This window comes from Heteronotia binoei, chromosome 6, assembly GCF_032191835.1.
Source record: "Heteronotia binoei isolate CCM8104 ecotype False Entrance Well chromosome 6, APGP_CSIRO_Hbin_v1, whole genome shotgun sequence".
Taxonomy (NCBI): domain Eukaryota; kingdom Metazoa; phylum Chordata; class Lepidosauria; order Squamata; family Gekkonidae; genus Heteronotia; species Heteronotia binoei.
The window spans coordinates 8,161,962-8,174,139 of NC_083228.1; the positions used below are offsets into that span (position 1 = coordinate 8,161,962).

The 12,178-nt window shown below is 46.9% G+C and overlaps 1 protein-coding gene across 1 annotated transcript in view; it reads right to left on the minus strand.

Moving 5' to 3' along the window:
* FRMPD2 (FERM and PDZ domain containing 2) overlaps positions 1 to 12,178 on the minus strand; it is a 63,638-nt gene that overhangs the window by 26,770 nt on the left and 24,690 nt on the right. The window contains exons 11-15 of the mRNA XM_060240977.1: positions 11,614 to 11,788; positions 7,541 to 7,691; positions 7,315 to 7,453; positions 6,267 to 6,407; positions 3,937 to 4,122 (exon numbers count right to left, since the gene is read on the minus strand). Of these exons, the coding sequence (XP_060096960.1) occupies positions 3,937 to 4,122; positions 6,267 to 6,407; positions 7,315 to 7,453; positions 7,541 to 7,691; positions 11,614 to 11,788 (792 nt within the window). The remainder of the gene's footprint in view (positions 1 to 3,936; positions 4,123 to 6,266; positions 6,408 to 7,314; positions 7,454 to 7,540; positions 7,692 to 11,613; positions 11,789 to 12,178) is intronic.

The window sequence follows — 12,178 nt, forward strand, 5'->3', positions numbered from 1 at the left end:
GACACACCTCCCTCAGAACTGACTAGCCAGTATGGTGCAGCGGTTAGAGTGTTGGACCAAGATGTGGGAGACCTCGCTCTGCCATAGAAGCTTGCTGAATGACCTCGGATTAGTCGCAGCATAATCTAACTTTGACAGGGTGGTTGTGAGGATAAAATGAAGGAGGGATCAATGGTGTAAGCCACTTTGGGTCCCTAGTCAGGGGAAAAAGCAGTGTATAAATATCCCAGTAAATAATAAAGAAATAACCCTGTTCCTGCACTAACACGCAGCACGGCATAGTGCCTAAGAGTGGTGAACTCTAATCTGGAGAACCGGGCTTGATTCTCCCCTCCTCCTCCTCCTCCTCCACATGGCACCTGCCTGGTGACCCTGGGCCGGTCCCAGTTCTCTCTAGACCAGGGGTGGCCAAACTTCTTTAATGCAAGAGCCACACAGAATAAACGTTAGATGTTTGAGAGCCACAAGACTTGAATATAAGATGTTCAAGAGAAGGAAGAGAGGGAGGGAGGGAGGGAGAAGTGGAAAGAAAGCAACTTTACCTTTACATGCATTCTTCAAGCTGCCAGATAGCTTGGGTTGGAGAAGTGATTTAAAAAGAGAAATGCTTTCTTCCAGTCGGCCAATGGGGCAGTAGGGGCTTCAAGAGCCTCACAATACGTGTGAAAGAGCTGCATGTGGCTCCCGAGCCACAGTTTGGCCACCCTTGCTCTAGAGTCTCTTAGCCCCACCTACCTCACAAGGTGCCTGTTGTGGGGAGAAGAAGGGAGGGTGATTCTAAGATACTCTCCTTGGAGAGCCAGTTTGGTGTAGTGGCGAAGTGTGCGGACGCTTATCTGGGAGAACCGGGTTTGATTCCCCACTCCTCCACTTGCACCTGCTGGAATGGCCTTGGGTCAGCCATAGCTCTGGCAGAGGTTGTCCTTGAAAGGGCAGCTGCTGTGAGAGCCCTCTCCAGCCCACCCACCTCACAGGATGTCTGTTGTGGGGGAGGAAGGGAAAGGAGATGGTGAGCTGCTCTGAGACTCTTCGGAGTGGAGGGCGGGATATAAATCCAATATCTTCATCTACCTCACAGAGTGTCTGTAGTGGGGGAGGAAGGGAAAGGAGATTGTGAGCCGCTCTGAGACTCTTTGGAGTGGACGGCAGGATATAAATCCAATATCTTCTTCTTCTTCCTCCACTTGCACTTGCTAGCATGGTCTTGGGTCAGCCATAGCTCTGGCAGAGGTTGTCCTTGAAAGGGCAGTTGCTGTGAGAGCCCTCTCCAGCCCCACCCACCTCACAGGGTGTCTGTTGTGGGGAAGGAAGGGAAAGGAGATTGTGAGCCGCTCTGAGATTCTTTGGAGTGGAGGGCGGGATATAAATCCAATATCTTCTTCTTCTTCTTAAGGCAGAGAAACAGGGTACCAACTCTTCTTCTTCTAACTACAAAGATGGCATGTAACACATGTATAGGCCATGACATCCTAAATACTAGAAATGGCTAGATGCAAGCTCTAATGATCATGAGGTCACTATCGCTTGGACATATGGACATCTGAAGCTGCCTTATACTGAATCAGACCCTTGGTCCATCAAAGTCAGCATTGTGTTCTCAGACTGGCAGCGGCTCTCCAGGGTCTCAAGCTGAGGTTTTCACACCTATTTGCCTGGACCCTTTTTAGTTGGGGATGCCAGGGATTGAACCTGGGACCTTCTGCTTCCCAAGCAGATGCTCTACCACTGAGCCACCGTCCCTCCCCTGATTGGCAGCAGCTCTCCAGGGTCCCAAGCTGAGGTCTTTCACACCTATTTGCCTGGACCCTTTTTTTGCAGATGCCAGGGATTGAACCTGGGACCTTCTGCTTCCCAAGCAGATGCTCTACCACTGAGCCACCGTCCCTCCCCTGATTGGCAGCAGCTCTCCAGGGTCCCAAGCTGAGGTCTTTCACACCTATTTGCCTGGACCCTTTTTTTGCAGATACCAGGGATTGAACCTGGGACCTTATGCTTACCAAGCAGATGCTCTACCACTGAGCCACCGTCCCTCCCCTATAGCATACATTTTTGTTGTATGCTGCACTGTCTTCTAGGTGCTACCGCTCCTATGCTTATCTCTTTGTAACAGTTATCCAAATTTGCCGTCAGCCAAGAAGCGCCTGAGGAAGGGACCGGGATATCTTGGGGGGAGGGATGATGCTTCCCGCTTTTCTGGGCTCCCGCTCTTCGCTTCCCGCTTTGCTTTGAAATGTAACAGATTGAAGCAACCTATATAAAAGGCTAGGTAGCCCGCCATTGCCAGTCTTCACAAAGGCCGTCATGCCTGTAACCTGCTGTCAAGAGTCAATAAACAACCATTTGTAAAGTGGGCGCTTTGTGCTCTTTGAACTGCAGGGTCCTGACACTAGCCCCAGGTGTCTGGCATCTTAGGCAAGGCTAATTTCTAGTGTTACCCCTGCACTGATAATGCCACTGAGTCACACGAGGGGGGCCCAATTTGGTGCCCCCAGAAGGCCCACGCTCTAGGCGATCGCCTAGTTTGCCTAGTGGCAAGGCTGGCCCTGGGCTGGATGTCTCACAGACACACTTGGGGGTAGAGAGTGCCATCGAGTCGCAAACCACCTGCAGCGACTGCACAGAGTTTTCAAGCCAAGAGATGTGCAGAGGTGGTTTGCCGTTGCCTGCCTCTGTGAACCAGCCTTGGACTTCCTTGGTGGGCTTCCGTCCAAGTACGAACTAGGGCCAACCCTGCTTTGCTTGGGAGATCTGTTGAGACTGGGCCAGCCTGGGCTATCCAGGTAAGGGCACAATCACTCTTACAGGTGTGAAAAACCTCAGCTTGAGACCCTGGAGAGCCGCTGCCAGTCTGAGAAGACAATATTGACTTTGATGGACCAAAGGTCTGATTCAGTATAAGGCAGCTTCAGATGTTCATATGTTCAAGAAGAAGAAGAAGATGAAGAAGATATTGGATTTATATCCTGCCCTCCACTCCGAAGAGTCTCAGAGAGGCTCACAATCTCCTTTACCTTCCTCCCCCACAACAGACACCCTGTGAGGTAGATGAAGATATTGGATTTATATCCTGCCCTCCACTCTGAAGAGTGTCAGAGCGGCTCACAATCTCCTTTCCCTTCCTCCCCCACAACAGACACCCTGTGAGGTGGGTGGGGCTGGAGAGGGCTCTCCCAGCAGCTGCCCTTTCAAGGACAACCTCTGCCAGAGGCTGACCCAAGGCCATTCCAGCAGGTGCAAGTGGAGGAGTGGGGAATCAAACCCGGTTCTCCCAGATAAGAGTCCGCACACTTAACCACTACACCAAACTGGTTCAAATGCCACATTACACAACCATGAGAGAAGAAGATATTGGATTTATATCCCATCCTATACTCTGAATCTCAGAGTGGTCACAATCTCCTTTATCTCCTTCCCCCACAACAGACACCCTGTGAGGTGGGTGGGGGTGAGAGAGCTCCCCCAGAAGTTGCCCTTTCAATGACAGCTCTGCAAGGACTATGGCTGACCCAAGCAGTGATCGCCTTAAGCTGAGTTAGTGTGAGCTAGTTCACAGATTTTAGCCTCCAGCTCACACATTTTTGTCTTAGCTCAAGAAGGATGACCCCAGAGCACACTAATTCATGCAGGAGCTCACGACTTTAATGCCAGGAGCTCACAAAGTAGAATTTTTGCTCACAAGACTCCGCAGCTTAGAGTGAACATTGGACCCAAGGCCATTCCAGCAGCTGCAAGTGGAGGAGTGGGGAATCAAACGGGGGTCTCCCAGATAAGAGCCTGCACACTTAACCAACTACACAAAACTGGCTCTGATATGGTTGGAGTGGAACCACCCAAGTCAAACTACCTTGAAAAAGAAGGAGGCAATGGTGGGTGGGCGGCTGTGGGGGGCGGGAAGCACCAATGACGAAAGGGGGAAGGGGGTCAAGCAATACTCACATGAGCTGAAATTCTCTCTGTTTCCCGCCACAGAAAACATTGACTGGCAGTCCTGGTGCTGTTCCTTATATCATACATGATGATTCCTTTGGCACAAATCCCCAACACCAAGCCTCCTCCTACCATTTTCTTCTCTGGGAACACATGATAGAAAAGCACACCGTAGTCGGGAAGCTGCCGGGTTACCTTTGTGCAGGGGGGGGGAAAAAACAGGTGATGGGAAAGGAGTCAGAAACCCCAATGATCTTAGCTGGGCACGTTAAGCAAGAAAAGGAAAGAGAAAAAGCAGGTGAATACATGGCAGAAAAGAAAACAGGGAGGCGCTGGTGTTTGTCCTTCCAGCCAAAAACTGTTCCATACTGTCTAGTCCACCCACTAAGATTTGACATCCAAGCCCTTCTCTCTGTGCCCCCTGCCTTCAGAGATAAGTCGCGTGTGGCAAATAGGGACAGGATATTTTCTGTGGTGGCACCTTGTCTTCGGACCACATTCCCCCTTGAGTCTCATTTGGCACTAGTGGTCCCGTGACCCCTGGTTGCGTAGCCTGCCACTACTTGGCTGCAGAAGAAAGTTTTTTCAGAAGTGATGCCGGCTGCACAGGGTAGCTCTAGGAACTGCTGAAAACACTTATTGTAAAACCACAGAGTTTGGAGCGATTTCTAGAGCTACCTGTGTCACTTCTGGTTTTTCCTGGAAGTGACACGACACGGGCCGCATCCGCCATATCCCCATCCATAGCCCTCAAAGTCCTTCTGCTAGTTGCCAGGCAATTTGGCATCTACCTGGAGCAGTGTTTCCCAGCTTGTGGATCCCAACCCAAAAGTGGGCCACAAAGCCTGTGAAAGCGGCTCCAACGCTTTAAAAAAATGAGTCACCGTTCCAAGTAAATTTGGCTTCTGAGCCACTGTATCAAAAAGTTTAGGAACCACTGGGGACGGACGGTGGCTCAGTGGTAGAGCATCTGCTTGGGAAGCAGAAAGTCCCAGGTTCAATCCCTGGCATCTCCAAAAAAGGGTCCAGGCAAATAGGTGTGAAAAACCTCAGCTTGAGACCCTGGAGAGCCGCTGCCAGTCTGAGAAGACAATACTGACTTTGATGGACCAAAGGTCTGATTCAGTATAAGGCAGCTTCATATGTTCATATGTTCATTGCTCTGCCAAAAAATCCAGGTATACCAGGGTGCTACAAGGCATCAAAAGTCCCTTGGGGGTGGGGGGTGGGGAGGGAACACTTCCTGATATACCCTTATTTCCCTCTTGGATGCTCCCCACAACTACCATGAAAGTATCTTCACTGAGATCTGGAATCTTCCAGATTGGTTGACAACTGATTTCACAAATTCCAGCACAACCCTGTAAAAAAATGCCATCATGAAATACGCATCAAAATAAAAGACCATCTAGATATGGAAAAGCAACATGTCAGAGTATAAAAGAAAACTGTTTTAAGATGATGTATAGGTGGTATATGACTCCTAAAAAATTGGCAAAGATGAATAAAAAGATGCCAGACAGATGTTGGAAATGTAGAAGACATGAAGGTTCTTTTTACCATATGTGGTGGACTTGTGAAAGAGCGAAAAAGTTTTGGCAGATGATTCAACAAGAAATTTCAAGGATCTTGGGATATGAATTCAAGAAAGTAGCCGAGACTTTCTTATTGGGATTACAAATGGAAAAATTTCCAAAAGAAGATAGAACTTTGATCTGGTACTTGCTTTCAGCGGCTAGGACATTGTATGCGCAGTTATGGAAGCAAGAAAAAATACTAGAAAAATGGGATTGGATTGTAAAAGTTATAACATGGAGTGAGATGGATAAACTAACAAGAATCTTAAGAGACTATGATTTGGAAGTGTATAAAAAGGAGTGGAAAAAGTTTAGATGTTATGTAGAAGAATGGAATATAAAAGGATATTGGACAATTTTTTAATAATGATCGAGTACTAGAAAAAAGTAGGATTTGAATATAGGTTCTTATGGTTTAAGGGTACCTTTAAATGTTAGTATTTTAAGTATATAACTTTGGCGGGAGGGGGGACTAGAAAATAGCATATGGGATAGATAAAAAGAAGGTATTAATGGGAATTGTTACCATATGTTATCAATAAAATTGTGTTTTACAAAATAGATATGGAAAAGCATCCAGAGAGGGCAGAAGTCCCTGTTATTCTACTGTACAGTTGCTGAGGGGTTTCACAAGCAGAATTTCAGAAGCCTCCTTCCTTTCAACTCAATCCCATGCTTCCCTCAGTTTAGTCAGCCACACTGTGCCCCATGAAACTAGATGCAATTGGGGGCTCCCAAGAATTTAGGGACATTCTAGGATACCTTGAGAAATTCGAGTTCTGCCTGCTGCCCCAAGAGGGAGAGGGTGACCTGGCGCAACCTGGCAAGCTCCCCTTGGATGTGTTCGAGACCCATTTTCTCAATCCGGCTTCCAGGAACGTAATCCTCAACGCTATAATGAGTCTTCCATGGAGAGAGGGGGACAGAGAAGGAAAAGGTTCACTTCAGATTGTTTTATACAGAAGGATCTAAGTCCACAAGGCTGCAGGATGCAGACAACGTGGATTATCTGAGCTTCCTGAGAAGGACTTTGCAAATGTGGAGAAGCTCTTGCAGAAGGAGCAAAGCCACAAGGCTGCCAGGATACAGACAACATGGATTATCTGAGCTACCTAAGAAGGCTGGAGAAGGTGGAGAAGGCTACGGGACGTGAGCCCAGCTGTTCAACTGCAGACCAACGTGGTTACCCTCTGGAACAGTCTGCCCGACAATGAGGTGTTTGTGTGAGGATCTGAAAGGTGGAGGGAACACCCGCAACCACAAGAAGGAGAAGAAGACTGCAGATTTATACCCCGCCCTTCTCTCTGAATCAGAGACTCAGAGCGGCTTACAATCTCCTATATCTTCTTCCCCCACAACAGACACCCTGTGAGGTGGGTGGGGCTGAGAGGGCTCTCACAGCAGCTGCCCTCTCAAGGACAATTTCTGTGGTAGCTCTGGCTAACCCAAGGCCATTCCAGCAGCTGCAAGTGGAGGAGTGGGGAATCAAACCCAGTTCTCCCAGATAAGAGTCCCCACACTACACCAAACTGGCATGCTGCCACATCTTTCAGTGCTGAGAAGCGTAGGCAGAGCTGGCTAGTGGGCCTTTGTGCAGCTGTGCAAAGACGTAGTCTAGAACTAGGACCGGCCCTGCCGCTAGACAAATTAGGTGATTGCCTAGGGCACCAGCCTTCTGGGGGGGCACCAAATTGAGTGCTCCTCGTGTGATTCGGTGATGTTATCAATATGGTGTGTGCGTGTGAGAGAGAGAAGTTAATCTCGCCTAGGGTGCCAGGCTGTCTAGGGCCAGCCCTGTCTAGAACTATACCTCAGGAGCGTAAGCCCCCATTTCTGCTTGCAAGGCCAAGGCGCCCAACTGCAGCACGATCTCATCGCCACAAAGCAAGCGCTCCTCCAGGAGGTCTTTCCGAAGCTGCAGGTAAAACTGGTGCCTGGTCTGGCTCTTCCTGCAAAAGAAAAGAGAGCCGGGAATGGCAAAGAGATGCCCGCCTCTAATTAGGCCCACGGATTGGCTGGGGAGCCGCAGAACTCACTGGATGAGGCTGAAGTCATCAACGAAGAATTTTATCCTCAAGAAGAGGGTGAAATTGATGATGGACGTTTTCTTTTTGGGTTGGTCGCTCCAGCCTTCCGGAGCCACTTTGTGAAGCTTGGTGTCGTCATCCAGAAAGAAGAATTCTTTACCTAAAGAGGGAAGATTTTGTAATGAGTGAGACTGGAAACTTTCCCCTCAAACTCTCCTTTTCTTCTTCCCCCCCCCCCCTTGCTAATCTCCTCTCAACCTCACCTATCATCTTTTTGGGGAGCACTGAAGTCCCCAAATTAGCACTTTTTGGGGGGAAATCATATTTTCTACTATAATACAGTGGGGTTCTATGCAACAATGAGGCGAGGTGGTAGTGAAACATTATTGATCTCAGCATAGTGCAAGTAGGTCCGAAGACTGAAGAATGGGCCTACGGGGCCAACTATATATACACTCAAGGTTCCTACGCTAGCATGCAACTGGTCCATTCAAACCATCAGGGGACTCATGACTGGAGCAGGGCAGCCGGGATTTGGATCCGGCTGCCTATGGCTTCTGAGTCCAAAAGCTCAGTCCTTTTGGCTCCAATGAGCCAGGCAGGAATACCCAATTCAGTTCTCACTAGAGTCCGCATACATAACATCTACAAACCTTGGGATTCCAGCTGCGGCCAGCTAAAGTGTTTGGGTTTATCTATTGTTATGTACGCAGACCAAAGTGTAGACTGTTTTGAGTGTTCCTGCCAGGCTCATTGGAGCCAGAAGGACTGAGCTTGGAGACTTGGGAACAATGGGCAGCAGGATCCAAATCCCTGCTGCCGTGCTCCAATCACGAGCTCCCTGCTGGTTTGAATGATCCAATGGCGTGCTTGTGCGGGAACCCAGGGTTGTAGATAGTTGGCCCCACTGGCTCAGTTCCTCAGTCTTGAAGTGCAGCCTACCTAATGCTGCACCAATAAAGAGCTGATGTTTCACTACCACCTGGTCCCTTCCTCGTGTTGAACCCACTAGATTATATCTATATAACCCAGATGAGGATGAAATGAACTAATGAAGCTGAGCATATATATTTTTTAAAACTTCTGATCCTTTAACATTTTTGCCATCACAGTTTCCCCAGCAAATCAGTAACTGGAAGGGATGCAACTTTTTAAAAAAAAAATTTAAAAAAATGGAAGTTATGATTAAAACCAAATCAAAACTTGGGAACAACAGACCACCAAGCCAGGCAGAGGACTTGGATGAGATACTTCTACAGCAGATTGCAAAGTTCTCCAAGAGAAGGGGTACAGTGATCATGGGAGATTTCAATTACCCGGACATCTGTTGGAAGTCCAACTCTGCTAAAAACGAAAAGTCAAATAGATTCCTGACTTGTCTTGCTGACAACTTCCTTTTCCAGAAAGTGAAGAAGGAAACAAGGGGATCTGCTGTCTTGGATTTGATTCTCACCAACAAGGAAAATTGATTGAAGAAGTGGAAATAGTGGGCACCCTGGGCAGTAGTGACCATGTGATTTTGGAATTTACAGTCTTAAGGAAGAGAAAAGCTATATGTAGTCAGACTTGTAGGTTGCACTTCAGAAAGGCAAACTTTGACAAACTTAGAACTATGCTGGGTAAAATCCCATGGTCAGAAATACTTAAAAGGAAGAGGATTCAGGAGGGGTGGGAGTTTCTTAAAAGCGAAATACTGAAGGCACAATCACAGACGATTCCTATGAGAAGAAAAAATGGAAAAAGCCTAAAGAAGCCAAAGTGGCTCCATAAACAGCTCTCTAAAGACTTGAGAAATGAAAAAAACTCCTTTAGGAATTGGAAGGAGAGCCTTATAACCAAGGATGAATATAAACAAATCACCAGTGCTTGTAGAGAAAAAGATAGGAAAGCTAAAGCTCAGTATGAGTTTAGGCTGGCCAAAGATGCTAAAAATAACAAAAAACGGTTCTTTTCTTGTGTTCTGAGTAAGAAAAAGAACAAGGACATGGTAGGCCCATTGCGAGGGCAAGAAAGTGAAATTGTAACAGGTGATGAAGAGAGGGTGGAACTGCTCAATTCCTACTTTCCCTCAGTCTTCTCTTCTGAGGGGAACGGTGCTCAACACGGCAAAAACAGAACATATAAGGAGGGTATGAAGTTCCAACCTAGGATCAGCATAGGGGTAGTACATAAACACCTAGTTTCTTTAAATAAAACCAAGTCCTCAGAGCCAAATGAATTGCATTTCTAAAAGAGCTTGCGGTTCTAAAAGAGCTTGCGGATGTAATTTCTGAGCCTCTGGCTATTATTTTTGAGAATTCTTGGTGAACAGGAGAGGTGCCGGAAGATTGGAGGTGGGCGAATATTGTCCCCATCTTCAAGAAGGGGAAAAAAGACGATCCAGGTAAATACCGACCCGTCAGCTTGACGTCTATACCTGGAAAAGTTTTAGAACAAATCATCAAACAGTCAATCCTGGAACATTTAGAAAGAATGGATGTGATTACTAAGAGCCAGCATGGGTTTCTCAAGAACAAGTCATGTTAGACTAACCTGATCTCTTTTTTTGAGAAAGTGACTACCTCGCTGGATCAGGGGAATGCTGTAGACATCGTTTATCTTGATTTCAGTAAAGCTTCTGATAATGTTCCACATACTATTCTTGTTGACAAGTTGGTAAAATGTGGTTTGGATCCTGTCACCGTTAGATGGATCTGTAACTGGCTGACAGATTGCACCCAAAGAGTGCTTGTGAATGGTTCCTCATCCTCTTGGAGAGGAGTGACAAGTGGAGTGCCTCAAGGATCTGTCCTGGGACCTGTTTTGTTCAACATCTTTATCAATGATTTGGATGAAGGAATAGAGGGAATGTTTATTAAATTTGCAGATGATACTAAATTGGGAGGGGTTGCAAGAACAGAAGAAGACAGAAACAGGATACAGGATGACCTTGACAGGCTGGAAAACTGGGCTAAAATCAATAAAATGAATTTTAACGGGGATAAATATAAAGTTCTGCATTTAGGTAAGAAAAGTCCAATGCATGGTTATAGGATGGGGGAGACTTGTCTTAGCAGTAGTATGTGCAAAAAGGATCTAGGGGTCTTAGTGGATCATACGCTGAACATGAGTCAACAGTGTGATGCGGTGGCTAAAAAGGCAAATGCAATTTTGGGCTGTATCAACAGAAGTATAGTGTCCAGATCACGTGATGTGATGGTATTGCTTTACTCTGCTCTGTTAAGACCTCATTTGGAGTATTGTGTTCAGTTTTGGACACCACATTTTAAGAAGGATATAGACAAGCTGGAACAGGTCCAGAGGAGGACAATGAAGATGGCGAGGGGTCTGGAGACCAAGTCCTGTGAGGAAAGGTTGAAGGAGCTGGAGATGTTTAGCCTGGAGAGGAGATGGCTGAGAGGTGATATGATCACCATCTTCAAGTACTTGAAGGGCTGTCATACAGTACAGAGGATGGTGTGGAATTGTTTTCTGTGGCCCCAAAAGGTAGCACCAGAACCAGTGAGTTAAAATTAAATCAAAAGAGTTTCCGACTCAACATTAGGAAGAACTTCCTGACCATTAGAGCGATTCCGCAGTGGAACAGGCTTCCTCGGGAGGTGGTGGGCTCTCCTTCCTTGGAGGTTTTTAAACAGAGACTAGATGGCCATCTGACAACAATGAAGATCCTGTGAATTTAGGGGGAGGTGTTTGTGAGTTCCCTGCATTGTGCAGGGGTTGGACTAGATGACTCTAGAGGTCCCTTCCAACTCTATGATTCTATGAAAACTCCATTAACATGGGCGCCTGGAGAGCCCAGCCTGTCACCAATTTCATCGGAGCCCAGAAACCAAGCAGGGTTGGCCATGAGAAGATATTGTCTCCTTTCTGCTTTGCCGCAGACCAGCCTGGAAGTGAACACAGTGGTTTGCCATAGTCGCTACTTGGATGGGAGACCACCGAGAAGTCCAGGGCTGCTATGCAGAGACAGGCAATGGCTGCTAGACATTTGTGACTCATTCTCAAGATGCTTTCCCACCAAAACCTAATACAAAGCAATGCCCCCCACCTATTCTGAGCAACGGGAAAGGGAGACTCAGTACCTCTCATGTAGGCTAAGGCAAAGTAGAAAGGCTCCACAAGATTGGCATATGCCACAACCGTCTCGAAGACAACTCGTGCCTTCGTTTTAACATCACACTTCACCTCCAAGCACTGTCCGTTTGGCAGAATCACGTTGACATCTCTTTGAGAAAGGAACAACTTCCCTTTCTTTGTCTAGAAAACATTAAGAAGAACACAAGGATGAGTATTTCGCTAAATTTGGATTGCCCAGACTGTTTCTTTCAGAAAGAAGCAGCTATCTTGACAACAACATCCAAAGCTTCTTCCACATCATGATGATTCTCTACAGCTTCCATCGCCGCTGCAGATATAAAGGCATTCAGTGGGCATGGAGGGCTTTTGTGCATATTCAGTTTCTTTACTTGTGTGTTCTTCTCACTTTTTGTGTGTGTTTTCTGTTCTGCACATGTTTTGCTCCCTCTAGTGGCTGATTTGATATTACTTCACATCATGTCCAGCATATCTACCTGCAGATTTAAAATGCAGGTTTTTATGATGGACATAATGTTGCATAATATGAAATCAATCACTAGAGAGAGCCCT